This window comes from Ranitomeya variabilis, chromosome 1 (genome assembly GCF_051348905.1).
Source record: "Ranitomeya variabilis isolate aRanVar5 chromosome 1, aRanVar5.hap1, whole genome shotgun sequence".
NCBI lineage: Eukaryota > Metazoa > Chordata > Amphibia > Anura > Dendrobatidae > Ranitomeya > Ranitomeya variabilis.
The window spans coordinates 511055705-511083616 of NC_135232.1; the positions used below are offsets into that span (position 1 = coordinate 511055705).

The 27912-nt window shown below is 44.7% G+C and overlaps 1 protein-coding gene across 1 annotated transcript in view; it reads right to left on the minus strand.

Moving 5' to 3' along the window:
• JAK3 (Janus kinase 3) overlaps window positions 1-27912 on the minus strand; it is a 712213-nt gene that overhangs the window by 285238 nt on the left and 399063 nt on the right. The window contains exon 15 of the mRNA XM_077253311.1: window positions 26784-26916. Coding sequence (XP_077109426.1) covers window positions 26784-26916 — 133 coding nt within the window. The remainder of the gene's footprint in view (window positions 1-26783; window positions 26917-27912) is intronic.

The window sequence follows — 27912 nt, forward strand, 5'->3', positions numbered from 1 at the left end:
TTACCGATGGAAAAACACTGCAGGAAGGCCCACCAACACCCGACGCGCGTTTCGCACCAAAATGCATTTCGGTGCGAAACGCGCGTCGGATGTTGGTGGGCCTTCCTGCAGTGTTTTTCCATCGGTAACTATACCATTACTTCTCTCTGTGTATATCTATGTATGTTGCTATTTGGCGGTATTACATGTGATCACTGGCACAGTGACCTTATTGTGTGGTCATACTTATGTCTGTATTATGATGTTGTTATAATGATGGTAATTCCTGTTTGGATAGCTCTCCATGTTCCTGTATTTGGGAGTATGCCCTCACTGCTACTATAAAGATGTTCTTTTGTATTTAATAAAATTATTCATATTCATATACATTTGCCTAGTGTGAAGTTTACTACTTGGTGTTTATATACAGGAGGAGATGACACACAGGTTTATACTATATACAGGGGAGATGACATACAGATATATGCTATATGCAGGAGGAGATGATGACAAACAGGTATATACTGTATACAGGAGGAGATGACACACAGGTTTATGCTATATACAGGAGATGACATACAGGTACATTCTATATACAGGGGAGATGACATACAGGTATATACTATATACAGGAGGAGATGACATACAGGTATATACTGTATACAGGAGGAGATGACATACAGGTACATACTATATACAGGGGAGATGCAAACAGGTATATACTATATACAGGATTAGATGACATTCAGGCATATACTATATACAGGGGAGATGACATACAGGTACATACTATATACAGGAGGAGATGACACGGGTATATACTATATAAGGGAGGAGATGACATACAGGTACATACTATATACAGGAGGAGATGACATACAGGTATATACTATATACAGGGGAGATGACATACAGGTACATACTATATACAGGAGGAGATGACATACAGGTATATACTATATACATGAGGAGATGACATACAGGTATATACTATATACAGGAGGAGATGACATACAGGTATATGCTATATGCAGGATGAGATGATGACATACAGGTATATACTGTATACAGGAGGAGATGACACACAGGTTTATGCTATATACAGGAGATGACATTCAGGTACATTATATATACAGGGGAGATGACATACATGTATATACTATATACAGGAGGAGATGACATACAGGTATATACTATATACAGGAGGAGATGACATACAGGTATATACTGTATACAGGAAGAGATGACATACAGGTACATACTATATACAGGGGAGATGCAAACAGGTATATACTATATACAGGATTAGATGACATACAGGTATATGCTATATACAGGGGAGATGACATACAGGTACATACTATATACAGGAGGAGATGACACGGGTATAAACTATATAAGGGAGGAGATGACATACAGGTACATACTATATACAGGAGGAGATGACATACAGGTATATACTATATACAGGGGAGATGACATACAGGTACATACTATATACAAGAGGAGATGACATACAGGTATATACTATATACATGAGGAGATGACATACAGGTATATACTATATACAGGAGGAGATGACATACAGGTATATACTATATACAGGGGAGATGACATACAGGTACATACTATATACAGGAGGAGATGACATACAGGTATATACTATATACATGAGGAGATGACATACAGGTATATACAATAAACAGGGGAGATGACATACAGGTACATACTATATACAGGAGGAGATGACACGGGTATAAACTATATAAGGGAGGAGATGCCACACAAGTACATACTATATACGTGAGGAGATGACAATCAGGTATATACCATATACAGGAGGAGATGACATACAGGTATATACTATATACAGGGAAGATGACATACAGGTACGTACTATATACAGGAGGAGATGACATACAGGTACATGCTATATACAGGGGAGATGACTTACAGCTCTATACTATATACAGGAGGAGGTAACATACAGGTACATACTATATACAGAGGACATGACATACCGGTATATACTATATACAGGAGGAGATGACATAGAGGTATATACTATATATGTAACACCCCAAATAACCGGTTGTTACAGTGGTATTGCCTTCCTCACAGGGAGTGTGATGTCATGCTTGGAAGCGAGGAAGGATCCATTTAACAGGTAACCAGTACATGCAACACTCTTCTGACTCCAAGCCAGAAAGGGGAGCTTGAGACCTGGATTCAGGGGAACTTCCCTATATATTCTTGCTGGAGGAGGAGTTAGTTGGTCAGTCTGTCATAGGGACAGAGGAGAGAGGAAGCAGACAGAGAGAGTCTCAGAGAGGAAAGCTGGGGCCGTGCAGATGAGAGAGAGGAGAGAGAAACAGAGCAGTGTGTGGGAGACTGATAGGGGAAGTGAAGCAAAGGAGGTTAAAGAGCTAGAGGGAAGCTGCGACTGAGATTTCGCCACACTGAAGCGCAGAATACCGGTAGTCGGAAGACCGAGGTTGTGGGGGTAACTCTATGCCCCACAGCAGAAACCGGTGTACAGGAGATTGCAGGTTGCCTGCCCACCATTAACACCCAAAGGCACAGCAGCATATAGAGCCTGGAGTCATCATAGAGACACCTGTAAAAGGCTTGCGCTGCCTGCTATGCGGTTAGTGTCCTACTAAAAGGGACAGAGAGAAAGTGAGGACCTTGTGTGAGGCCTAAGACAGAAAGGGACTACAACACAGTGCAGAGAGGAAGCCTTCCAACCCCACCTGGCTAGGGGGATTCCGGAATCGCTTCCAAACCTGCCGGACCACACCAACACCTGTGATCTATACCCTGGACTGTGGCTGCCTTACACCAGTAAATAGATAAAGAGACTGCAACCTTGTGTCCTCTAGTTCTGTCTGGCACCACACCATCTTTACTAAACCGGGAGCCCTGGGGACCCAGCTTCACCTGTGGCACCTGACACCTTTAAGCAGCGTCGGTCATCCCTCACCAAATACCACAGGTGGCGTCACGAACAAACTTTATAAACTTTGTTTCCCATTTACTTCAACCTTTTTATTGGACGCACAGGGCCACGGACCTGTGACCACGGTTCTAGTGCGGCGCTCCATTTACAGGAGGAGATGACACACAGGTATATACTATATACAGGAGGAGATGACATACAGGTACATACCATATACGGGAGGAAATGACATACAGGTACATACTATATACAAGGGATGGGTGAGGATACAATAGGTGAGGGTATAGCTGGTCGTGCAGCGGTTTGGTCGATCGGTGGATACTGCAAGTTGTAGGCTTGTCGGAAGAGGAAGGTCTTCAGGTTCTTTTTGAAGGTTTCGATGATAGGCGAGAGTCTGATATGTTGTGGTGGAGAGCTCCAGAGTAGGGGTGATGCATGAGAGAAATCTTGTATGCGATTGTAGGAAGAGGAGATAAGAGGGGAGTAGAGAAGGAGATATTGTGAGGATCGGAGGTTGCGTGCAGGTAAGTACCGGGAGACAAGGTCACAGATGTATGGAGGAGACAGGTTGTGGATGGCTTGGTATGTCATGGTTAGGGTTTTGTTCTGGAGTCTCTGGGCAATGGGTAGCCAGTGAAGGGATTGACAGAGGGGAGAGGCCGGGGAATAGGGTGGGGACAGGTGGATTAGTCGGGCTGCAAAGTTTAGAATAGATTGGAGGCGTGCGAGAGTGTTCGAGGGGAGACCACAGAGCAGGAGGTTGCAGTAGTCGAGGGGGAAGATGATGAGAGCATGGACTAGGGTTTTTGCAGATTTTTGGTTTAGGAATGTACGGATCCATGAAATATTTTTGAGTTGAAGGCGGCAGGAACTGGAAAGAGCTTGGATATGTGGTTTGAAGGAGAGATCAGTGTCAAGGATTACCCCGAGGCAGTGAGCTTGTGGGACTGGGGAGAGTGGGCAGCCATTTACTGTAATGGATAGGTTTGTTGGTGGGGTCTCGTGAGATGGGGAAAAGATGATGAATTCTGTTTTAGTTTTAGAAATCTAGTGGAGAAGAAGGATGAAATAACGAACAGACGTTGAAGGATTATGGTTAGTAGGCTGGTGATATCTAGTCCAGAGATGTAGATCTGTGTGTCATCAGCACAGAGGTGATACTGAAAGCCGTGAGATTCTATGAGCTGTCCCAGGCAAAAGGTGTAAATGGAGAAGAACAGTGGCCCTAGGACTGAACCTTGCGGGACTCCGACTCATAGGGGGTGAGGTGAGGAGGTGGTGTGTGAGTGGGAGTCCGGTCTGTTAGGTATGACGAGATCCAGGATAGGACCAAGTCTGTGATGCCAAAAGATGAGAGGGTCTGTAATAATTGGGAATGGTCCACTGTGTGAAATGCAGAGGACAGGTCCAGGAGGAGGAGGACAGAGTAGTGTCGCTTGCTCTTGGCGGTTAATAGGTCATTGGTGACCTTAGTTAGGGCAGTTTCAGTGGAGTGGTGTGACCGGAAGTCAGATTGTAAGTGGTCGAAGAGGGAGCAGTAGGAGAGATGGGAGGACAGATCAAGATGGACGTGTTGTTCCAGTAGTTTTGAGGCATAGGGGAGAAGTGATATAGAGCGATAGCTAGATACAGGGGATGGGTCAAGAGAGGGCTTTTTGAGGATAGGTGTGATTGAGGCATGTTTAAAGCTTGAGGGGAAGACACCAGTTGTTAGTGATAGGTTGAAGAGATGGGTTAGGGTTGGAATGAAGACTGTGGCGAGGTTTGGGATGAAGTGGGAAGGGATCGGGTCAAGTGCACAGGTGGTGAAATGCGATCTTGAGAATAGAGTGGAGAGTCGATCTTCTGTAATGGTGCAGAAGTTGGTTTTGGAGGTGGAAGGCAGGGCATTTGGGAGGAAGGGCTCTGGGGGTTGTCGACCAAAACTGTCTCTGATGTTATCAATCTTCTGCTTGAAAAATGAGGCAAAGTCTTCAGCTGAGATGAGTGGGGAGGGAGGAGGTGCTGGGAGACTGAGGAGTGAATTGAAGGTGTTGAATAACTGTTTAGGGTTGTTAGACAGGGAAGATATGAGAGATGAGAAGCAGGTTTGTTTAGATGTGGCGAGTGTGGCCTTGAAAGTAGTGAGGGACTGTTTAAATGCGATGAAGTGCTCTTTGGAGTGGGATCTTTTCCATCTCCGCTCAGCAGCCCTGGAAGCTCGCCTCAGTTATTTGGTCAGGCTGGTGTGCCAGGGCTGTCTGTTGATTTTGCGAGCTTTGGTATGTGTGAGAGGGCAACAGATTCCAAAGCTACAGCATATACTATATACAGGAGGAGATGACACATAAGTACATAACATATACAGGAGGAGATTACATACAGCATGTATATTCTATATACAGGGGAGATTAGGTAAAGGGATATACTATATACAAGGGAGATGACATACAGGTATATACTATATACAGGGGAGATGACATACAGTTATATACTAAATACAAGAGGAGATGAGATACAGGTATATACTATATACAGGGAGATGCCATACAGGTATGTACTATGCTGCTCAAAAAAATAAAGGGAACACTTAAACAACAGAATATAACTTCAAGTAAATCAAACTTGTGTGAAATCAAACTGTCCACTTAGGAAGCAACACATGCTGTTGTGCAAATGGAATAGACAACAGATGGAAATTATTGGCAATTATCCCAGAGACTTCATACAAACACATCATGTCCAACATATTATCTCAAAACTTAAGTCGGATATCCAACATAACACAGACTGGTTATGGTTGGAACTTCTCTTTAGACTCAAACCCATACCTCCTAAATTAGTATCTAAATTATAGTCTAACCTAATTTCCCCCAAAACTCAGTTTAAACCCTTGTACATATCCTCATGGGAAGCTGAACTAAACATATATCTCTTTCAGTTAAGGAGACGGAGCAGGTTTTGGGACACTCACACGGATTTTCAAGATGTGTTCTGTTGCAAGAAAAATCCTCTCCAGATGGTATAGAACCCCGGAACTACTCTACCACTTAGGTATCTCTGACTCACCTCTATGTTGGAGATGTAAGTTGTCCAGGGGTTCTTTGGCACATATTTTTTGGTCTTGCCCAATTATCTTTAAATTCTGGGAAGATATCTTTGACTACCTCCGCCAGATAGGATTGATAAAACGGAACCTAACTCCCCAAGAAGTCCTGCTGTCACTCCCCACAAAGTGATATAACCCTAAGAAACACGAATTGCTTCCCCTTCTGATAGCCGAAGCTAAACATTTGATTTCCTTACATTGGCGGCAAACCTCTCCCCCTCATATTAGTGAATGGGTTAAAAAAGTGCAAGACATCTATAGGATGGAAGAGCTGTTCAGCTGGGACGCACGGACACACGACAAATTTTTTCACACCTGGCTTCCATGGCAACTTGCCTCTCCAGCCACCCCATAGCTTTCTATCAGCTATCTTCATTAGTCGCACGCAATTTTGACCTTTTGTTTTACTTCACTGCACTGTGATGGACCCGGGCTCAGCTCATTTAGCCGACCTGTAGACTATCTCTCACCCTTGTCTCTGTGTTGGCCCTAATTACTTAAGGCATATTTTGTAGGTCTTTCGCTACTTCACCTGCTCGTTTTGTTTTCATTTCTAGAGTTTATTTATGGAGTTTTCTCACTGCTTTTCTCCCCCCCCCCGGTACACCCATTTTTGCTATTGTTTGTTATTTGTTATTGTTTATTTTGTTGTTCTAAATGTTGTGTTATTTTTTGACCTATTGGTCCTACTTGGGATGCATGGTCTGATATCTGTAATCTACCAATCTTTACCAGTATTTTTTTTTAATGCTTATGCAGAATTTTTGGACGCTTCCGGTGCAAGAATTAGAGGCAGAACGTTCCTAGATTGTTTCCACATGTATCTATTTTCAATTTGTTCCTGCTTGACTCATGTTCCATGTATTCTTTGTCTTATTTTTGTATTTTGAAAATTTGAAAATAAACAATTAAAAAAAAAAGAAAGAAATTATTGGCAATTATCAAGACACACTCAATAAAGGAGTGGTTCTGCAGGTGGGGACTACAGACCACATTTCAGTACCAATGCTTTCTGGCTGATGTTTTCGTCACTTTTTAATGTTGGTTGTGCTTTCACACTCGTGGTAGCATGAGACGGACTCTACATCCTACACAAGTGGCTCAGGTAGTGCAGCTCATCCACTATGGCACATCAATGTGAGCTGTGGCAAGAAGGTTTGCTGTGTCTGTCAGTGTAGTATCCGGAAGCTGGAGGCGCTATCAGGAGACAGGCCAGTACACCAGGAGACATGGAGAGGGCCGTAGGAGGGCAACAACCCAGCAGCAGGACCACTACCTCAGCCTTTGTGCAAGGATGAACAGGAGGAGCACTGCCAGAGCCCTGCAAAATGACCTCCAGCAGGCCACAAATGTGCATGTGTCTGCACAAACGGTTAGAAACCAATTCCATGAGGATGGTCTGAGTGCCCGACATCCACAGATGGGGGTTGTGCTCCCAGCCCAACACCGTGCAGGACACTTGGCATTTGCCACAGAACACCAGGATTGGCAAATTTGCCACTGGCGCCCTGTGCTCTTCACAGATGAAAGCAGGTTCACACTGAGCACATGTGACAGACGTGACAGAGTCTGGAGACACCATGGAGAGCGATCTGCTGACTGCAACATCCTTCAGCATGAACGGATTGGCAGTGAGTCAGTAATGGTGTGGGGTAGCATTTCTTTGGAGAGCCGCACAGCCCTCCATGTGCTTGCCTGTTGTGAATTCTGCACTTGGGCTCCCTCCGGTGGTTGTAAGTGGTAGCGCTGCTGTCTCTGAATCGCAGCATTTATCAGGTGTGTTCACTTTTTGCAATTTTGACTGGGCTATTTAGTCTTGCTTCACCCTTTAGTCAGTGCCAGTTGTCCATTGTTCCTGGAGAATTCACATCCCTGCCTGGTCTCTTCTGCTTTGCAGTTCATTTCAACAAAGATAAGTTCTGGCCTTGATTTTTGCTGTCCTCATGCTGTGGCCTTATTGTTCAGTTCTTTTCCATGTTTTTGTCTTGTCCAGCTTGGTCTGTATAAGGATTTGTTTAGCCAAGCTGGTATCTCTGGAGATGCAGATATACCCTCCATATCTTTAGTTAGCTGTGGAGATTTTGTATTTTCTGTGGTGGATATTTTCTAGTGTTTTAATACTGACCGCATAGTACTCTGTCCTATCCTTTCTATTTAGCTAGAAGTGGCCTCCTTTGCTAAATTCTCATTTCAGTCTGTGTATGTTTTTTCCCTCTCCTCTCACAGTCAATATTTGTGGGGGGCTGTCTATCCTTTGGAGATTTTCTCTGAGGCAAGATAGTTTTCCCTTTTCTATCTCTAGGGGTAATTAGTCCTCCGGCTGTGTCGAGATATCTAGGGAGTGAAAGGTACATTCCACAGCTACTTCTAGTTGCGGTGTTAAGTTCAGGGTCTGCGGTCAGTACAGGTACCACCTTCTCCAGAGTACGTCTCATGCTGCTCTTAGGCCACCAGATCATAACACTTGCCAGAGGTAGCCTGACTGCCATTAGGTACCGAGATGAGATCCTCAGACCCCTTGTGAGACCATATGCTGGTGCGGTTAGCCCTTCGTTCCTCCTAATGCAGGACAATGCCAGACCTCATGTGGCTGGAGTGTGTCAGCAGTTCCTGCAAGATGAAGGCATTGAAGCTATGGACTGGCTCACCCATTCCCCAGACCTGAATCCGATTGAACAGATCTGTGACATCATGTCTCGCACCATCCACCAAAGTCACGTTGCACCACAGATTGTCCAGGAGTTGGTGGATGCTTTAGTCCAGATCTGGGAGGAGATCCCTCAGGAGTCCATCCACCGCCTCATCAGGAGCATGCCCAGGCGTTGTAGGGAGGTCATAAAGGCATGTGGAGGCAACACACACTACTGAGCATCATTTCCTTGTCTTGAGGCATTTCCAGTGAAGTTGGATCAGCCTGTAACTTCATTTTCCACTTTGATTTTGAGCATCATCCCAACTCCAGACCGTGAGATATTAGTTGTGATTTACCTTGATCATTTTTAGGTTTTATTGTTCTCAATACATTCCACTATGTAATGAATAAAGATTTACAACTGGAATATTTCATTCAGTGATATCTAGGATGTGGGATTTTAGTCTTCCCTTTATTTTTTGAGCAGTGTATATACAGGGGAGATGACGTACAGCTATATACTATATACAGGAGGAGATGACATACAGGTATATACTATATACAGGGGAGATATGTTATGGTCCCAATGGCAGGGGACCTCAGAGATTACCGCAAAGTCTGCAAAACATAAATACTCGCTCTTAGGGAAGTGGTAACTAGGCTGACCATATACCTGATCCTAGCGCAAACACTAACAGCAGCCGGGGAACGTGCCTACGTTGATCCTAGACGTCTCGCGCCAGCCGGAGAACTAACTAACCCTATCAGGGAAAATAAGACCTCTCTTGCCTCCAGAGAAAAGACCCCAAAGTAATACAAGCCCCCAACAAATAATAACGGTGAGGTAAGAAGAAAAGACAAACGTAAGAATGAACTAGATTTAGCAAAGAGAGGCCCACTGACTAATAGCAGAATATAGTAAGAAGACTTATATGGTCAGCAAAAAACCCTGCAAAATATCCACGCTGAATATCCAAGAACCCCCAAACCGACTGACGGTGTGGGGGGAGAATATCAGCCCCCTAGAGCTTCCAGCGATATCAGGAATCACATTTTGTACAAGCTGGACAAAAAATAAGAACAATGCAAATGATCAAAAGTACGAAAGCAGGACTTAGCTTATTTTGCAAAGAACCAGGACCTGAAGACAGGAGCAAACAGAAGAGAACTGATTACAACGATGCCAGGCACTGGACTGAGAATCCAGGAAGTTTAAATAGCAACACCCATGGTCTAACGAAGCAGGTGAGTACCAACCTGGTAAAAGAAAATCCAAGTGCCAAATCACTAGTGACCACAAGAGGGAGCCAAAAGGTATAGTTCACAACAGAGATAACATACAGGTATATACTGAGGGGAAAATGACAGGTGTAAGGTAAAAATGACAGGTATTAGGAGCGAAAATGAGAGGAGTGAGGGGGAAAATGAGAGATGTGAGGGGGAAAATGAGACGTGTGATCAGATCATTGCCTGTATGTAGCAGAGACAATCAGACAACTGCAGCTTTTAGTCTCCCATGGAGACTATTGAAGCATGCAAAAAGTAAAAAAAAAATTAAAAAAAATATAAGAAAATAAAAAATATATAAAAGTTCAAATCACGCCCCTTTTTCCCCATTCAAAATAAAAAAATACAAAAAATCAAACATACACATATTTGGTATCGCCGCACTGGACTGAGAATCCAGGAAGTTTAAATAGCAACACCCATGGTCTAACGAAGCAGGTGAGTACCAACCTGGTAAAAGAAAATCCAAGTGCCAAATCACTAGTGACCACAAGAGGGAGCCAAAAGGTATAGTTCACAACAGTACCCCCCCTTTAAGGAGGGGTCACCGAACCCTCACCAAGACCACCAGGGCGACCAGGATGAGCAGCGTGGAAGGCACGAACCAAATCGGCCGCATGAACATCAGAGGCGGCCACCCAGGAATTATCCTCCTGACCATAGCCCTTCCATTTGACCAAATACTGAAGCCTCCGTCTAGAGAGACGAGAATCCAAGATCTTCTCCACTACGCACTCCAACTCGCCCTCAACCAACACCGGAGCAGGAGGCTCAACAGCAGGAACCACAGGCACAACGTACCACCGCAACAAAGACCTATGGAACACGTTGTGAATGGCAAACGACACCGGAAGATCCAAACGAAAAGAAACCGGGTTAAGAAATTCCAAAATTTTATAAGGACCAATAAAGCGAGGCTTAAACTTAGGAGAGGAAACCTTCAGAGGGACATACCGAGAAGACAACCAAACCAAATCCCCAACACGAAGTCGGGGGCCCACACCGCGGCGGCGGTTGGCAAAACGCTGAGCCTTCTCCTGTGACAACTTCAAGTTGTCCACCACATGATTCCAAATCCGCTGCAACCTATCCACCACGGAATCCACCCCAGGACAGTCAGAAGACTCAACATGACCCAAGGAGAAACGAGGATGAAAACCAGAGTTGCAGAAGAATGGCGAAACCAAAGTAGCGGAACTAGCCCGATTTATTAAGGGCAAACTCCGCCAATGGCAAGAAGGTCACCCAATCATCCTTGTCCGCAGAAACAAAACATCTCAAATAAGCCTCCAGTGTCTGATTAGTTCGCTCCGTTTGACCATTAGTCTGAGGATGGAAGGCAGATGAAAACGACAAATCAATGCCCATTTTAGCACAAAAAGATCGCCAGAATCTGGACACAAACTGGGATCCTCTGTCGGAAACGATATTCTCCGGAATGCTGTTTAACCGAACCACATTCTGAAAAAACAAAGGAACCAGATCGGAAGAGGAAGGCAACTTAGGCAAGGGTACTAAATGGACCATCTTGGAAAAATGATCACACACCACCCAAATGACAGACATTCCTTGAGACACCGGAAGATCAGAAATGAAATCCATGGCAATGTGTGTCCAAGGCCTCTTCGGGACGGGCAAGGGCAGAAGCAACCCGCTAGCACGAGAACAACAAGGCTTAGCCCGAGCACAAGTCCCACAGGACTGCACAAATGACCGCACATCCCGTGACAAGGAAGGCCACCAAAAGGACCTAGCCACCAAATCTCGGGTACCAAAAATTCCCGGATGCCCTGCCAACACCGAGGAATGAACCTCGGAAATGACTTTGCTGGTCCATTTATCAGGAACAAACAGTCTGTCGGGTGGACAAGAGTCAGGTCTACCAGCCTGAAATCTCTGCAACACACGTCGCAAATCAGGAGATATGGCCGACACGATTACTCCCTCTTTAAGTATACAAGCCGGCTCCGAGACTCCAGGAGAGTCAGGCACAAAGCTCCTAGAAAGAGCATCAGCCTTAACATTCTTCGAACCAGGCAGGTACGAGACCACAAAGTCAAAACGAGAGAAAAACAATGACCAACGAGCCTGTCTAGGATTCAGGCGCTTAGCAGACTCGAGATACATCAGATTTTTGTGATCAGTCAAGACCACCACACGATGCTTAGCACCCTCGAGCCAATGACGCCACTCCTCAAATGCCCACTTCATGGCCAACAACTCCCGATTACCAACATCATAGTTCCGCTCAGCAGGCGAAAACTTCCTAGAGAAAAAAGCACATGGTCTCATCACAGAGGAACCAGAGCCTCTCTGCGACAAAACAGCCCCAGCACCAATCTCAGAAGCATCCACTTCAACCTGAAAGGGAAGTGAGACATCAGGCTGGCACAAAACAGGCGCCAAAGTAAACCGGCGCTTCAGCTCCTGGAAGGCCTCCACGGCTGCAGGAGCCCAATTAGCCACATCAGAACCTTTCTTGGTCATATCCGTCAAAGGTTTAACAACGCTAGAAAAATTAGCGATAAAGCGACGGTAGAAATTAGCAAACCCCAAGAACTTCTGAAGACTCTTAACAGAAGTGGGCTGAGTCCAATCATGAATAGCTTGGACCTTGACTGGGTCCATCTCCACAGCAGAAGGGGAGAAAATAAAACCCAAAAAGGAAACCTTCTGCACTCCAAAGAGACACTTTGAGCCCTTCACAAACAAAGCGTTATCACGCAAAACCTGAAACACCATCCTGACCTGCTTCACATGAGAATCCCAATCATCCGAGAAAACTAGAATATCATCCAGATACACAATCATAAATTTATCCAGATACTTCCGGAAGATATCATGCATAAAGGACTGAAACACTGAAGGGGCATTAGAGAGCCCAAAGGGCATCACCAAGTATTCAAAATGACCTTCGGGCGTATTGAATGCAGTTTTCCATTCATCTCCCTGCCTAATGCGCACAAGGTTGTACGCCCCACGAAGATCTATCTTGGTGAACCACTTGGCACCCTTAATCCAAGCAAACAAGTCTGACAATAGTGGCAAAGGATACTGAAACTTAACAGTGATTTTATTCAGAAGCCGATAGTCTATACAAGGTCTCAAAGACCCGTCTTTCTTGGCCACAAAAAAGAATCCCGCACCGAGAGGGGAAGAGGATTGGCGAATATGCCCCTTCTCCAAAGATTCCTTGACATAAGAACGCATCGCGGCATGCTCGGGTACAGACAAATTAAATAATCGTCCCTTAGGAAATTTACTGCCAGGAATCAAATCTATAGCGCAGTCACAGTCCCTATGAGGAGGAAGAGCACTGGACCTGGACTCACTGAATACATCCTGATAGTCACACAAATACTCAGGAACTTCTGAAGGAATAGAAGTAGCAATAGACACCGGCGGAGAATCGCAATGAATTCCCTGACAACCCCAACTTGACACAGACATAGCCTTCCAATCCAAAACAGGATTATGGGTCTGTAACCATGGCAGACCTAAAACGACCAAATCATTCATTTTATGCAGAAATGCCCTGCCACGTGCAGCAAGCTGATCCACACTAGTAATCAAGGTCTGAACATTCATGTCTGCAGCAAAGTTTCAAGCCACTCAGAGATAAAGGGGAAAAAAAAAAAAAAAAAAAACTCAGAACTTCTTTTCTTTTAATCCCACTTCAGCAATGCATTAACTATTTATGGGCCTGGCATACTGTTATGGTCCCAATGGCAGGGGACCTCAGAGATTACCGCAAAGTCTGCAAAACATAAATACTCGCTCTTAGGGAAGTGGTAACTAGGCTGACCATATACCTGATCCTAGCGCAAACACTAACAGCAGCCGGGGAACGTGCCTACGTTGATCCTAGACATCTCGTGCCAGCCGGAGAACTAACTAACCCTATCAGGGAAAATAAGACCTCTCTTGCCTCCAGAGAAAAGACCCCAAAGTAATACAAGCCCCCAAAAAATAATAACGGTGAGGTAAGAAGAAAAGACAAACGTAAGAATGAACTAGATTTAGCAAAGAGAGGCCCACTGACTAATAGTAGAATATAGTAAGAAGACTTATATGGTCAGCAAAAAACCCTGCAAAATATCCACGCTGAATATCCAAGAACCCCCAAACCGACTGACGGTGTGGGGGGAGAATATCAGCCCCCTAGAGCTTCCAGCGATATCAGGAATCACATTTTGTACAAGCTGGACAAAAAATAAGAACAATGCAAATGATCAAAAGTACGAAAGCAGGACTTAGCTTATTTTGCAAAGAACCAGGACCTGAAGACAGGAGCAAACAGAAGAGAACTGATTACAACGATGCCAGGCACTGGACTGAGAATCCAGGAAGTTTAAATAGCAACACCCATGGTCTAATGAAGCAGGTGAGTACCAACCTGGTAAAAGAAAATCCAAGTGCCAAATCACTAGTGACCACAAGAGGGAGCCAAAAGGTATAGTTCACAACAGATAACATACAGGTATATACTGAGGGGAAAATGACAGGTGTAAGGTAAAAATGACAGGTATTAGGAGCGAAAATGAGAGGAGTGAGGGGGAAAATGAGAGATGTGAGGGGGAAAATGAGACGTGTGATCTGATCATTGCCTGTATGTAGCAGAGACAATCAGACAACTGCAGCTTTTAGTCTCCCATGGAGACTATTGAAGCATGCAAAAAGTAAAAAAAATTTTTTAAAAAATATAAGAAAATAAAAAATATATAAAAGTTCAAATCACGCCCCTTTTTCCCTATTCAAAATAAAAAAATACAAAAAATCAAACATACACATATTTGGTATCGCCGCATTCAGAATTGCCAGATCTATCAATATAAAAAAAATTAACCCGATCGGTTAACGACGTAATGAGAAAAAAATTAAAAACTCGAGAATTACATTTTTTTCATCACTACTACATTGCAATAAAATGCAATAACGGGCGATCAAAAGATCATATCTACACCAAAATGGTATCAATAAAATATCAGCTTGGTGCACAAAAAATAAGCCTTCACCCAGCGCTGAATCACGAAAAATGGAGACGCTACAAGTCTTGGAAAATAGCTCCTTTTTTATTTTTTCACCGCTTAAATAAAAAAGAACCTAGACATGTTTGGTGTCTATGAAGTCATAATGACCTGGAGAATCAAAATGGTAGGGAAGTTATAGCATTTAGTGAACATGATAAAAAAAAAAGAAAAAACAAGTGTGAAATTGCACTTTTTTTGCAATTTCAGGGCACTTGGAATTTTTTTCACATTTCCCAGTACACGATATGTTAAAATCAATCATGTCGTTCAAAAGTACAATTTGTCCCCACAACAAACAATCCCTCACATGGCCATATTGACAGAACAATAAAAAAAGTTATGACTCTGGGAAGAAGGGGAGCAAAAAACGAAAACGCAAAAACAAAAATACCTCCGGTCGTTAAGGGGTTAAATATTTCTTTATAATATGGCTTTATATGGTGAACATCTTAATTAATGTATTATTTGAACTATATGAAGCACTTTACAGCAAGAAAAAAGTGCCTCTTACAATGGCATGTAAAAATGTGGGCACCCCTGGTCAAAATTACTGTTATTGTGAACATTTAACCCCTTCACCCCCAAGGGTGGTTTGCACGTTAATGACCGGGCCAATTTTTACATTTCTGACCACTGTCTCTTTATGAGGTTATAACTCCTAAACGCTTCAACAGATCTTAGCGATTCTGACATTATTTTCTTGTAACATATTGTACTTCATGATAGTGGTAAAATTTCTTCAATATCACTTGCGTTTATTTGTGAAAAAAAAGGAAAATTGGCGAAAATTTTGAAAATTTCGCAATTTTCCAACTTTGAATTTTTATTCTGTTAAACCAGAGAGTTATGTGACACAAAATAGTTACTAAATAACATTTCCCACATGTCTACTTTACATCAGCGCAATTTTGGAAACAAAATTTTTCTTTTTTAGGAAGTTATAAGGGTTAAAATTTGAACAGCAATTTCTCATTTTTACAACACAATTTACAAAACCATTTTTTTAGGGACCACCTCACATTTGAAGTCATTTTGAGGGGTCTATATGGCAGAAAATACCAAAAAGTGACACCATTCTGAAAACTGCACCCCTCAAGGTGCTCAAAACCACATTCAAGAAGTTTATTAACCCTTCAGGTGTTTCACAGCAGCAGAAGCAACATGGAAGGAAAAAATTAACATTTTACTTTTTAGTCACAAAAATGATCTTTCAGCAATAATTTTTTTAATTTCCCAAGGGTAAAAAGAGAAAATGGACCATAAAAGTTGTTGCCCAATTTGTCCTGAGTACCCTGATACCCCACATGTGAGGGAGAACCACTTTTTGGGCACACGGCAGAGCTCAGAAGGAAAGGAGCGTCGTTTGACATTTTCAAGCTAAAATTGGCTGCAATTGAAATCGGACGCCATGTCGTTTTTGGTGAGCCCCTCATGTGCCTAAACAGTGGAAACCCCCCATAAGTGACCCCATTTTGGAAATTAGACCCCCTAAGGAACTTATCTAGATGTGTCGTGAGCACTTTTATCCCCCAAGTGCTTCACGAAAGTTTATAACGCCCGGGTGTGAAAATAAAAAATCCTATTTTTTCTACAAACATGATCGTTTAGTCCCCAATTTTTTATTTTCTCAAGGGTAGCAGGAGAAATTGGACCCCAAAGGTTGTTGTCCAATTTGTCCTGAGTACACTGATACCCCATATGTGGGGGGGAACCACTGTTTGGGCGCATGGCAGGGCTCAGAAGGAAAGGAGCGCCCTTTGACATTTTCAAGCTAAAATTGGCTGGAATTGAGATCGGAGGCCATGTCGTGTTTGGAGAGCCCCTGATGTGCCTAAACAGTGGAAACCCCCCTTAAGTGACCCCATTTTGGAAACTAGACCCCCTAAGGAACTTATCTAGATGTGTCGTGAGCACTTTTATCCCCCAAGTGCTTCACGAAAGTTTATAACGCCCCGGTGTGAAAATAAAAAATCCTATTTTTTCTACAAACATGATCGTTTAGTCCCCAATTTTTTATTTTCTCAAGGGTAGCAGGAGAAATTGGACCCCAAAGGTTGTTGTCCAATTTGTCCTGAGTACGCTGATACCCCATATGTGGGGGGGAACCACTGTTTGGGCACATGGCAGGGCTCAGAAGGAAAGGAGCGCCCTTTGACATTTTCAAGCTAAAATTGGCTGGAATTGAGATCGGAGGCCATGTCGTGTTTGGCGAGCCCCTGATGTACCTAAACAGTGGAAACCCCCCATAAGTGACCCCATTTTGGAAACTAGACCCCCTAAGGAACTTATCTAGATGTGTCGTGAGCACTTTTATCCCCCAAGTGCTTCACGAAAGTTTATAACGCCCCGGTGTGAAAATAAAAAATCCTATTTTTTCTACAAACATGATCGTTTAGTCCCCAATTTTTTATTTTCTCAAGGGTAGCAGGAGAAATTGGACACCAAAGGTTGTTGTCCAATTTGTCCTGAGTACGCTGATACCCCATATGTGGGGGGGAACCACTGTTTGGGCGCATGGCAGGGCTCAGAAGGAAAGGAGCGCCCTTTGACATTTTCAAGCTAAAATTGGCTGGAATTGAGATCGGAGGCCATGTCGTGTTTGGCGAGCCCCTGATGTGCCTAAACAGTGGAAACCCCCCTTAAGTGACCCCATTTTGGAAACTAGACCCCCTAAGGAACTTATCTAGATGTGTCGTGAGCACTTTTATCCCCCAAGTGCTTCACGAAAGTTTATAACGCCCCGGTGTGAAAATAAAAAATCCTATTTTTTCTACAAACATGATCGTTTAGTCCCCAATTTTTTATTTTCTCAAGGGTAGCAGGAGAAATTGGACCCCAAAGGTTGTTGTCCAATTTGTCCTGAGTACGCTGATACCCCATATGTGGGGGGGAACCACTGTTTGGGCGCATGGCAGGGCTCAGAAGGAAAGGAGCGCCCTTTGACATTTTCAAGCTAAAATTGGCTGGAATTGAGATCGGAGGCCATGTCGTGTTTGGCGAGCCCCTGATGTGCCTAAACAGTGGAAACCCCCCATAAGTGACCCCATTTTGGAAACTAGACCCCCTAAGGAACTTATCTAGATGTGTCGTGAGCACTTTTATCCCCCAAGTGCTTCACGAAAGTTTATAACGCCCCGGTGTGAAAATAAAAAATCCTATTTTTTCTACAAACATGATCGTTTAGTCCCCAATTTTTTATTTTCTCAAGGGTAGCAGGAGAAATTGGACCCCAAAGGTTGTTGTCCAATTTGTCCTGAGTACGCTGATACCCCATATGTGGGGGGGAACCACTGTTTGGGCACATGGCAGGGCTCAGAAGGAAAGGAGCGCCCTTTGACATTTTCAAGCTAAAATTGGCTGGAATTGAGATCGGAGGCCATGTCGTGTTTGGCGAGCCCCTGATGTACCTAAACAGTAGAAACCCCCCATAAGTGACCCCATTTTGGAAACTAGACCCCCTAAGGAACTTATCTAGATGTGTCGTGAGCACTTTTATCCCCCAAGTGCTTCACGAAAGTTTATAACGCCCCGGTGTGAAAATAAAAAATCCTATTTTTTCTACAAACATGATCGTTTAGTCCCCAATTTTTTATTTTCTCAAGGGTAGCAGGAGAAATTGGACCCCAAAGGTTGTTGTCCAATTTGTCCTGAGTACGCTGATACCCCATATGTGGGGGGAACCACTGTTTGGGCGCATGGCAGGGCTCAGAAGGAAAGGAGCGCCCTTTGACATTTTCAAGCTAAAATTGGCTGGAATTGAGATCGGAGGCCATGTCGTGTTTGGCGAGCCCCTGATGTGCCTAAACAGTGGAAACCCCCCTTAAGTGACCCCATTTTGGAAACTAGACCCCCTAAGGAACTTATCTAGATGTGTCATGAGCACTTTTATCTCCCAAGTGCTTCACGAAAGTTTATAACGCCCCGGTGTGAAAATAAAAAATCCTATTTTTTCTACAAACATGATCGTTTAGTCCCCAATTTTTTATTTTCTCAAGGGTAGCAGGAGAAATTGGACCCCAAAGGTTGTTGTCCAATTTGTCCTGAGTACGCTGATAGCCCATATGTGGGGGGGAACCACTGTTTGGGCGCATGGCAGGGCTCAGAAGGAAAGGAGCGCCCTTTGACATTTTCAAGCTAAAATTGGCTGGAATTGAGATCGGAGGCCATGTCGTGTTTGGCGAGCCCCTGATGTGCCTAAACAGTGGAAACCCCCCATAAGTGACCCCATTTTGGAAACTAGACCCCCTAAGGAACTTATCTAGATGTGTCGTGAGCACTTTTATCCCCCAAGTGCTTCACGAAAGTTTATAACGCCCGGGTGTGAAAATAAAAAATCCTATTTTTTCTACAAACATGATCGTTTAGTCCCCAATTTTTTATTTTCTCAAGGGTAGCAGGAGAAATTGGACCCAAAAGGTTGTTGTCCAATTTGTCCTGAGTACGCTGATACCCCATATGTGGGGGGGGAACCACTGTTTGGGCACATGGCAGGGCTCAGAAGGAAAGGAGCGCCCTTTGACATTTTCAAGCTAAAATTGGCTGGAATTGAGATCGGAGGCCATGTCGTGTTTGGCGAGCCCCTGATGTACCTAAACAGTGGAAACCCCCCATAAGTGACCCCATTTTGGAAACTAGACCCCCTAAGGAACTTATCTAGATGTGTCGTGAGCACTTTTATCCCCCAAGTGCTTCACGAAAGTTTATAACGCCCCGGTGTGAAAATAAAAAATCCTATTTTTTCTACAAACATGATCGTTTAGTCCCCAATTTTTTATTTTCTCAAGGGTAGCAGGAGAAATTGGACACCAAAGGTTGTTGTCCAATTTGTCCTGAGTACGCTGATACCCCATATGTGGGGGGGAACCACTGTTTGGGCACATGGCAGGGCTCAGAAGGAAAGGAGCGCCCTTTGACATTTTCAAGCTAAAATTGGCTGGAATTGAGATCGGAGGCCATGTCGTGTTTGGCGAGCCCCTGATGTGCCTAAACAGTGGAACCCCCCATAAGTGACCCAATTTTGGAAACTAGACCCCCTAAGGAACTTATCTAGATGTGTCGTGAGCACTTTTATCCCCCAAGTGCTTCACGAAAATTTATAACGCCTGGGCGTGAAAATAAAAAATTGGGGACTGAAAGATCATTTTTGTGGGGAAAAAATAGGATTTTTTATTTTCCCAAGGGTAACAGGAGAAATTGGACCCCAGAGGTTGTTGTCCAATTTGTCCTGGGTACGCTGGTACCACATATGTGGGAGAAAACTACTGTTTGGGCACACTTTGGGGCTCGGAAGAGAAGTAGTGACGTTTTGGAATGCAGACTTTGATGCAATTGTCTGCGGGCATCATGTTCCATTTGGTGAGCCCCTGATGTGCCTAAACAGTGGAAACCCCCCATAAGTGACCCCATTTTGGAAACTAGACCCCCTAAGGAACTTATCTAGATGTGTCGTGAGCACTTTTATCCCTCAAGTGCTTCACGAAAGTTTATAACGCCCGGGTGTGAAAATAAAAAATCCTATTTTTTCTACAAACATGATTGTTTAGTTCCCAATTTTTTATTTTCCCAAGGGTAACAAGAGAAATTGGACCCCAAAAGTTGCTGTCCATTTTGTTCTGAGTACGCTGGTACCCCATATGTGGGAAAAAACTGTTTGGGCACTTCGGGACTCAGAAGGGAAGCAGTGACGATTTGGAATGCAGACTTTGATGGACTGGTTCTGAGGGCGTCATGTTCCGTTTGCAGAGCCCCTGATGTGCCTAAACAGTAAAAAAAAACCACAAGTGACATCATTTTGGAACCTAGACGCCCATGGAACTTACTTAGATGCGCCCCCTCTTTGGAACTAATCTACTGGTTCCTAATTAGTAGTGCATGGAGGTGTGGTACAATTTGAAGCAGTCCTTCATACACAGGCCAGGTTTGTCGGGGCAGGTGTCGCATTGATAGGTGGTGTCCTTGCGTACTCCTCGTTTGTAGCACACTCGGCACCTTTTTTGCGGCTTACCTTTTCTATCAGTTGGCGGGACCACCCCCGGAAAATGCTGACCTGGTACAATACGAGCACCCTCAGTTCCGGAAGTACTGGGGCCCGCTCCTTCCCTCGTGCCAAACATCAGGGCCTTAACCACTACCTCCTGGAACTGAAGGTACGTCGTATCGGTGTGGCGTGCACATCGTGACAGCAGGAAAGCGTTAAGCATTGCCATTTGTACGATGTACACCGACAGCTTTTTGTACCACACCTTGGCCTTCCTCAAAGCACTGTACGGTTGGAGGAGTTGATCGGAGAGATCAACGCCCCCCATGTTTTTGTTGTACCCCAGTACACAGTCAGGTTTGCTGACCTGTGTAGAGGTACCCCGTACAGTGCTGAGGGCGCTGCCATCACCGTGTATGGTGGTCAACAGAAGGACATCCCTCTTGTCCTTGTACTTGACCACCAGCAGGTGGTCGCTACATTGGGCTTTGCTCTCACCTTTTCTGAGCATCTGCCCAAGTAGCGTCTTCGGGAGGCCTCTCTGATTTTTGCGGACAGTACCGCAGGCTGCGGTACCTCGCGCAGAGAGGGATTTGTAGAGTGGGATGCTGGAATAAAAGTTATCAGTGTAGAGGTGATAACCTTTATCCAGCAGTGGGTGCACCAAATCCCACACTATTTTCCCACTCACTCCCAAGACAGGGGGACACTCAGGCGGTTCAATCCTGCTGTCCTTCCCTTCGTAAACTCTAAAGCTGTGGGTGTACCCTGAGGTACTCTCACACAGCTTGTAGAGTTTGATTCCGTACCTGGCCCTTTTGCTGGGCAGGTATTGACGGAATCTGAGCCGCCCCTTAAAATGAACCAAGGACTCATCCACACAGATGTCCCTTTTGGGCACGTACACTTCAGCAAACTTTTTGCTGAAGTGTTCGATGACCGGCTGAACTTTGAATAGATGGTCAAAATTGGGGTCATCTCGTGCGGGACACTGTGCATTATCAAAATAATGCAGGAATTTGTGGATGGCCTCAAAACGCGTCCGATCCATGACCATTCGGCACACTGGAGTGTTATATAAAATATCCACACTCCAATATTGCTGAAGTTCTGGCTTCTTCAGGATCCCCATGTGGAGGACCAGGCCCCAAAACTGCATCATTTCAACTGCATCTACAGGAGACCAGTTAGAAAATGATGAACCGGGGTTTTGCTCCAAAAATTGCCAAGCATATAAATTAGTTTGCTCCACCATGAGGTTAACAAAATCCTCAGAGAAAAAGACTTTGAAAAAGTCTATTTCTGTGAGGCCGGTGGTGTCAAACCTGATTCCTGATTCTGCCACAAAATCAGGAATCAGTGGCTCGTCATTTTCGGGGGGCGAGGTCCATATGGGGTCCGAAGAAGGGCGCGCTGGTTCATTTTCAGGAGTGGGTGCTGCGTCATCTTCTCTCCTGGGGCGTCTGCGAGGCGGTTCCGCAGGACCCGAGGAGGAAGATGAGGAGGAGGAGGAGGAAGAGGATGAAGAATCTGAAGAGTAAAGGAATGTGGGATCCTCTCCCTCGCTATCAGTGTCGGAGGCAAGAAAAGAATATGCCTCCTCTGCTGAATAGCGCTGCTGGGACGAACGGCGTGAACGGGACATTTTTTGTGTGAGTATGGTGCTTGGGTGCAATTTATTGGAACTATGTGTACGTGTGGGGGGGGGATAGTGTTTGGTGCAAACTTCTGAAAACTAAAAGCTAAAAGAAAAAAAGCAAATAGGGAAAAAAAATACCTGTGAAAGGAAAAGTCTAAAACAGCAGGCCCTAGCTCTGATAAGTGAACTGCGTCACTTATCAAAATTCGGCGCCTGCTGGGTGTGTGAATGGGGATGTGAAAAAAAAAAAAAGAACCGAAAGGCACGGGTTCAGACGCAGCGGCGGGGTGCGCGGACGGGGATGTGAAAAAAAAAAAGAACCGAAAGGCACGGGTTCAGACGCAGCGGCGGGGTGCGTGGACGGGGATGTGGAAAAAAAAAAAAAGAACCGAAAGGCATGGGTTCAGACGCAGCGTCGGGGTGCGCGGACGGGGATGTGAAAAAAAAAAAAGAACCGAAAGGCACGGGTTCAGACGCAGCGGCGGGGTGCGTGGACGGGGATGTGGAAAAAAAAAAAAAGAACCGAAAGGCACGGGTTCAGACGCAGCGGCGGGGTGCGCGGACGGGGATGTGAAAAAAAAAAAAGAACCGAAAGGCACGGGTTCAGACGCAGCGGCGGGGTGCGTGGACGGGGATGTGGAAAAAAAAAAAAAGAACCGAAAGGCACGGGTTCAGACGCAGCGGCGGGGTGCGCGGACGGGGATGTGAAAAAAAAAAAAGAAACGAAAGGCACGGGTTCAGACGCAGCGCCGGGGTGCGTGGACGGGGATGTGGAAAAAAAAAAAGAACCGAAAGGCACGGGTTCAGACGCAGCGGCGGGGTGCGCGGACGGGGATGTGAAAAAAAAAAAAGAAACGAAAGGCACGGGTTCAGACGCAGCGGCGGGGTGCGCGGACGGGGATGTAGAAAAAAAAAAAAAGAATCGAAAGGCACGGGTTCAGACGCAGTGGCGGAGTGCGCGGACGGGGATGTGGAAAAAAAAAAAAGAACCGAAAGGCACGGGTTCAGACGCAGCGGCGGGGTGCGTGGACGGGGATGTGAAAAAAAAAAAAGAACCAAAAGGCACGGGTTCAGACGCAGCGGCGGGGTGCGTGGACGGGGATGTGAAAAAAAAAAAAAGAACCGAAAGGCACGGGTTCAGACGCAGCGGCGGGGTGCGCGGACGGGGATGTGAAAAAAAAAAAAGAACCGAAAGGCACGGGTTCAGACGCAGCGGCGGGGTGCGCGGACGGGGATGTGAAAAAAAAAAAAGAAACGAAAGGCACGGGTTCAGACGCAGCGGCGGGGTGCGTGGACGGGGATGTGGAAAAAAAAAAAAAGAACCGAAAGGCACGGGTTCAGATGCAGCGGCGGGGTGCGTGGACGGGGATGTGGAGGAGAAAAGTGAGCACGAGTGTTGATCGGTGAACTGCGTCACCAATCAACGCTCGGCGGCACTAAGGGGGGTGAAAAAGAAAAGCGAGCACGAGTGTTGATCGGTGAACTGCGTCACCAATCAACGCTCGGCGGCTGCTAAATTTGGGCACGGACGGACGCGGCGCAAAGTGAGGGTGGAGGGGGAAGGGGGGATGGGGGGGTAATGGGGGATGGGGGGGGGTAATGGGGGGGGGTAAGAAAGATCGGGCCGGGATCGGGGTATCAACACTTACGGTTGTAGTCTCTCTTCTTTCTTCTGTCTTCTTTCTTCTGTCTTCTTTCTTTTGTTTTTTTAGCGAGAATTATGGTGTCACAGGCTACTGTGGCACCACAAGTCTCAGCACAGGAGGGGGATCTGACAGCGTGACCGCTCTGCAGGAACCCTCACCAAGTGTGAGGATTCCTGAAGAGCGGTCAGACAGGTCAGGGACAGGTGACACAGGTCACAGAGCGGTAATACCGCCGCTGTGCCCTGCGATTGGCGCGATCGATGTGATCGTCGATCGCGCCAATCCGGGGGGTTTTGGCCGGTGCCTGGCGTTGCCAGGCACCGGCCCCAGGATCGAGTACATCGGTACTCGATCCTAGCCTTGGACCTCACTGTTTCAGCCAATCTGATTGGCTGAAACAGTGAGAAAGGCTGTGATTCGCTGTTCAGAATTGAACAGCCAATCACAGCGATCGGGAGCCCGGGGGGGCGGCGCCATACCCCGAAATGCCGAGGCCATCTTCCATAAGGTAAGATGGCATCGGAATTTTAATGCGATCACCGCGACTTAAGTCGCGGCGTCGCATTAAAGGGCATGACGTACTATCCCGTCGGCGGTCATACGGGCCCACCCCACCTCGACGGGATAGTACGTCAGATGTCAGGAAGGGGTTAAGCAAGTTGAAGATGAAATGATCTCTAAAAGGTCTAAAGTTAAACCTGACACATTTCCTTTGTATTTTAGGGAAAAAAAATAGGATGTCTTCTATTAATGGACAATGATTCAAAACACACGTCAAAGTCCACAATAGACTACCTCAAAAGGTGCAAGCTGAAGGTTTTACAATGGCCCTCAAAGTCCCCTGATCTGTACATCATCGGAAATTTGTGGCTAGACCTCAAAATAGCTGTGCATGCAAGACGACTCAGGAATCCCACAAAACTGGAAGAATTTTCAAAGGAAGAATGGATGAAAATCCCTCAAACAAGATTTGAAAGACTATGGGCTTATTACAAAAAGTGTTTACAAGCTGTGATAACGTAAGCAGGTTACTTGAATGCAACAGCGCAGACAATGAGGAGATGGTGATACTTAGCCAATACTATTTATTTAACTAACAAAAATGATGAGGTTCTCCTGCATCACACAGACCCACGCCACTTTCATTCGGATGGAGGTCACACTTCCAGTAGTGATTAGTGATGAGCGAGTATACTCATTATTCGGGTTTCCCCAAGCATGCTCGGGTGGTCTCAGATGTATTTGGATGTGCTCGGTGATTTAGTTTTCATTGCCGCAGCTGCATGATTTGCTAACTACAGACAGCAGGGACCAGAAAATAGAGCACAGCAGGAAGGTCTCCAACCCCTGGCAAGGTGGAACCACTAAATGCTTCCAGGCTAGCTGGACTCCTGCTGTCATCTGTAACTGGTACACCGGACTGCATGTTCATCTACCAAAAAGTAAAGGTAAAGAAAACTGCACTTTTCTGCATCCCTTGGTTATTGTCTGCACCACAACATTCACCACCACCTGAAATGACTGATATATCTGCCCTGGGACCCTGCTCTACCTATGAGGAGCTGTACCATCTTTCCTGTGTCACCATCGGCCCCAGAGGACCTGAACTGCAGCGTCGGCCATCCCTAACCGAACACCACTTGCATTTTTATTGCACGCTCAGGGCCATGGAGTCAGGCCTCGGCCCCGTAACTTCCCCAAAGTACTGTCCGACCCGGTTCCGAGTACCCCACGGCCCTAGTGGGCGTTGCATGAGCATGTACTGTGCATGCTGCAGTGATGTTTGTATGTGTTCACTACACAGAATGTACATAATATGTGTGCTGCAAATCTATAGTGTATTATACAAATGCTCAAGAGAAACACTAGCAGTAGATCTATTAACTCCCTATTCTTCTCTGCTTGGTTTTTCTTTGTTTTAACCTCTATATGCCTCCATATCAATTGGAAACAAAGATCTAAAGCTCTCTAGATTTATGAATCTGGCGTTATGGTTCCACACAATTGGAGGTTGTATGGCGCCATAAAATAGTTGTGTGTTTGACTCATAACTGATATCTAATACCAAGATATTAAGAATTTGAATTGGACATTTAAATGACAAAAGTTTTTTTTCTGATTTCATGTAAATACTTTCTAATCACTTCATTAAATAAAATTATAAGGCAAAGTCCATAAATATCGCTGAGGTTTTGAAGGGTTTGTGTACGGCTCCTATGTATTGATATCTCAGAGGTGTCTATTTTTGTTAGAAAATAAATGTTTATTTCTATAATAACAGAAATGAGGCACACCACTTTGGCTGTGATGCATGTAAACAATTCTTACTTGTCCCAGCTCCTACATTGCTAATTCCTGTACATAGAGCTTTTAAAATGGTTGCTTCCTCCAACATCACCAGAGTTATGATTTTTGTTTTAATTCTAACAAAATGTCAGTTTATTTCTGCTTGTTTACATAACGCCAACAATGCAAAAACATAGTAATTCTAAGCAAGGGAAATTTATAGAATAATTATTACATTATCTCTCCTTCAATGTACTTACTTCCTTTTTCCAAGATTTTGATGCTGACACCACAGTCACTGAGTTTTATAAATGGAGAAGAGCCGCTGTCCCCTTCACGGCTCAAAAGTATTTTCTTCGCTGATATGTTCCCATGAACCAACTGTTTATCCTCCTGATATATTTTGGATTAAGGGAAAAGTAAAACAATATGTGTTATGGATTACGGTATTATACACAACTATAAAGCAATATTTATATCTCTACAGAACTGATGCCAAAAAATGTATAATAACCAAATAAAGTTTATTACCATATTCCTACAGATATTAGTGTAGTGTTATGGAAGCTGTACAGACCCATGGTTATCAGCCAACTTAATTTTATATGTAATCTGCCACCAGATTTGCACAATACAGATTAGGAAATAGGGACATGATTTCAGCAATATGTGTAGTTTTATGTGCTGCAGATCTGCTAGTTCTCTTACTGATGAGCTCTGTTTATCCCCACACTTCACTATTGATTGACAGTTTAATGTCTACATCAGACAAAGGCAGAAAGCTGACAATCATTGGTAGAGGGAGGGGGTAACCAAAGCATAAGAATTTGGGGACTAAATAGCAGAAGCTTATCATTGCGAAGACTAACAGAGCTGCAGTAGATAAAACAGCATTTTATCAAATCTACAGCAAGAAGCCCAGTAAGTGACACATGGTTGGAATCAGGATTTTTGACCTTACTTCCTGCTCCTTTCAGATGGCCTAGCACAAACCTGACAACAAAGTCTCTTTAAGGGGTTGTGTTAGTGTTAAACAGCACATGACAGTGATTGTTCCAGGTTTGCGGTCCAGCAAAACTTCAGCTTATTTCGTTTAGGATTTGTAACTTGCTAAATATGCTTTTAAATACTATATTTACCTGCCCAGGTGCTTCCCATTGGATTTGCATGTGTGGTGGAAACTGAATGGAAAACACCTGAAGTTTTCATGTCACCATTAGATTTTTTTTGTACATGAACTTTTAAGTATTTTTTAGATATATTAAAAGGGATTGTAGTCTATGCAGATAAAACAACATGTAAAAAGTGATATCTAGATTAGAGCATGTATTGTCTTGAAAAAGCTGCCATTAACTGCAAAATCTGCCCCTCCAAAAAAAACAAACCCAT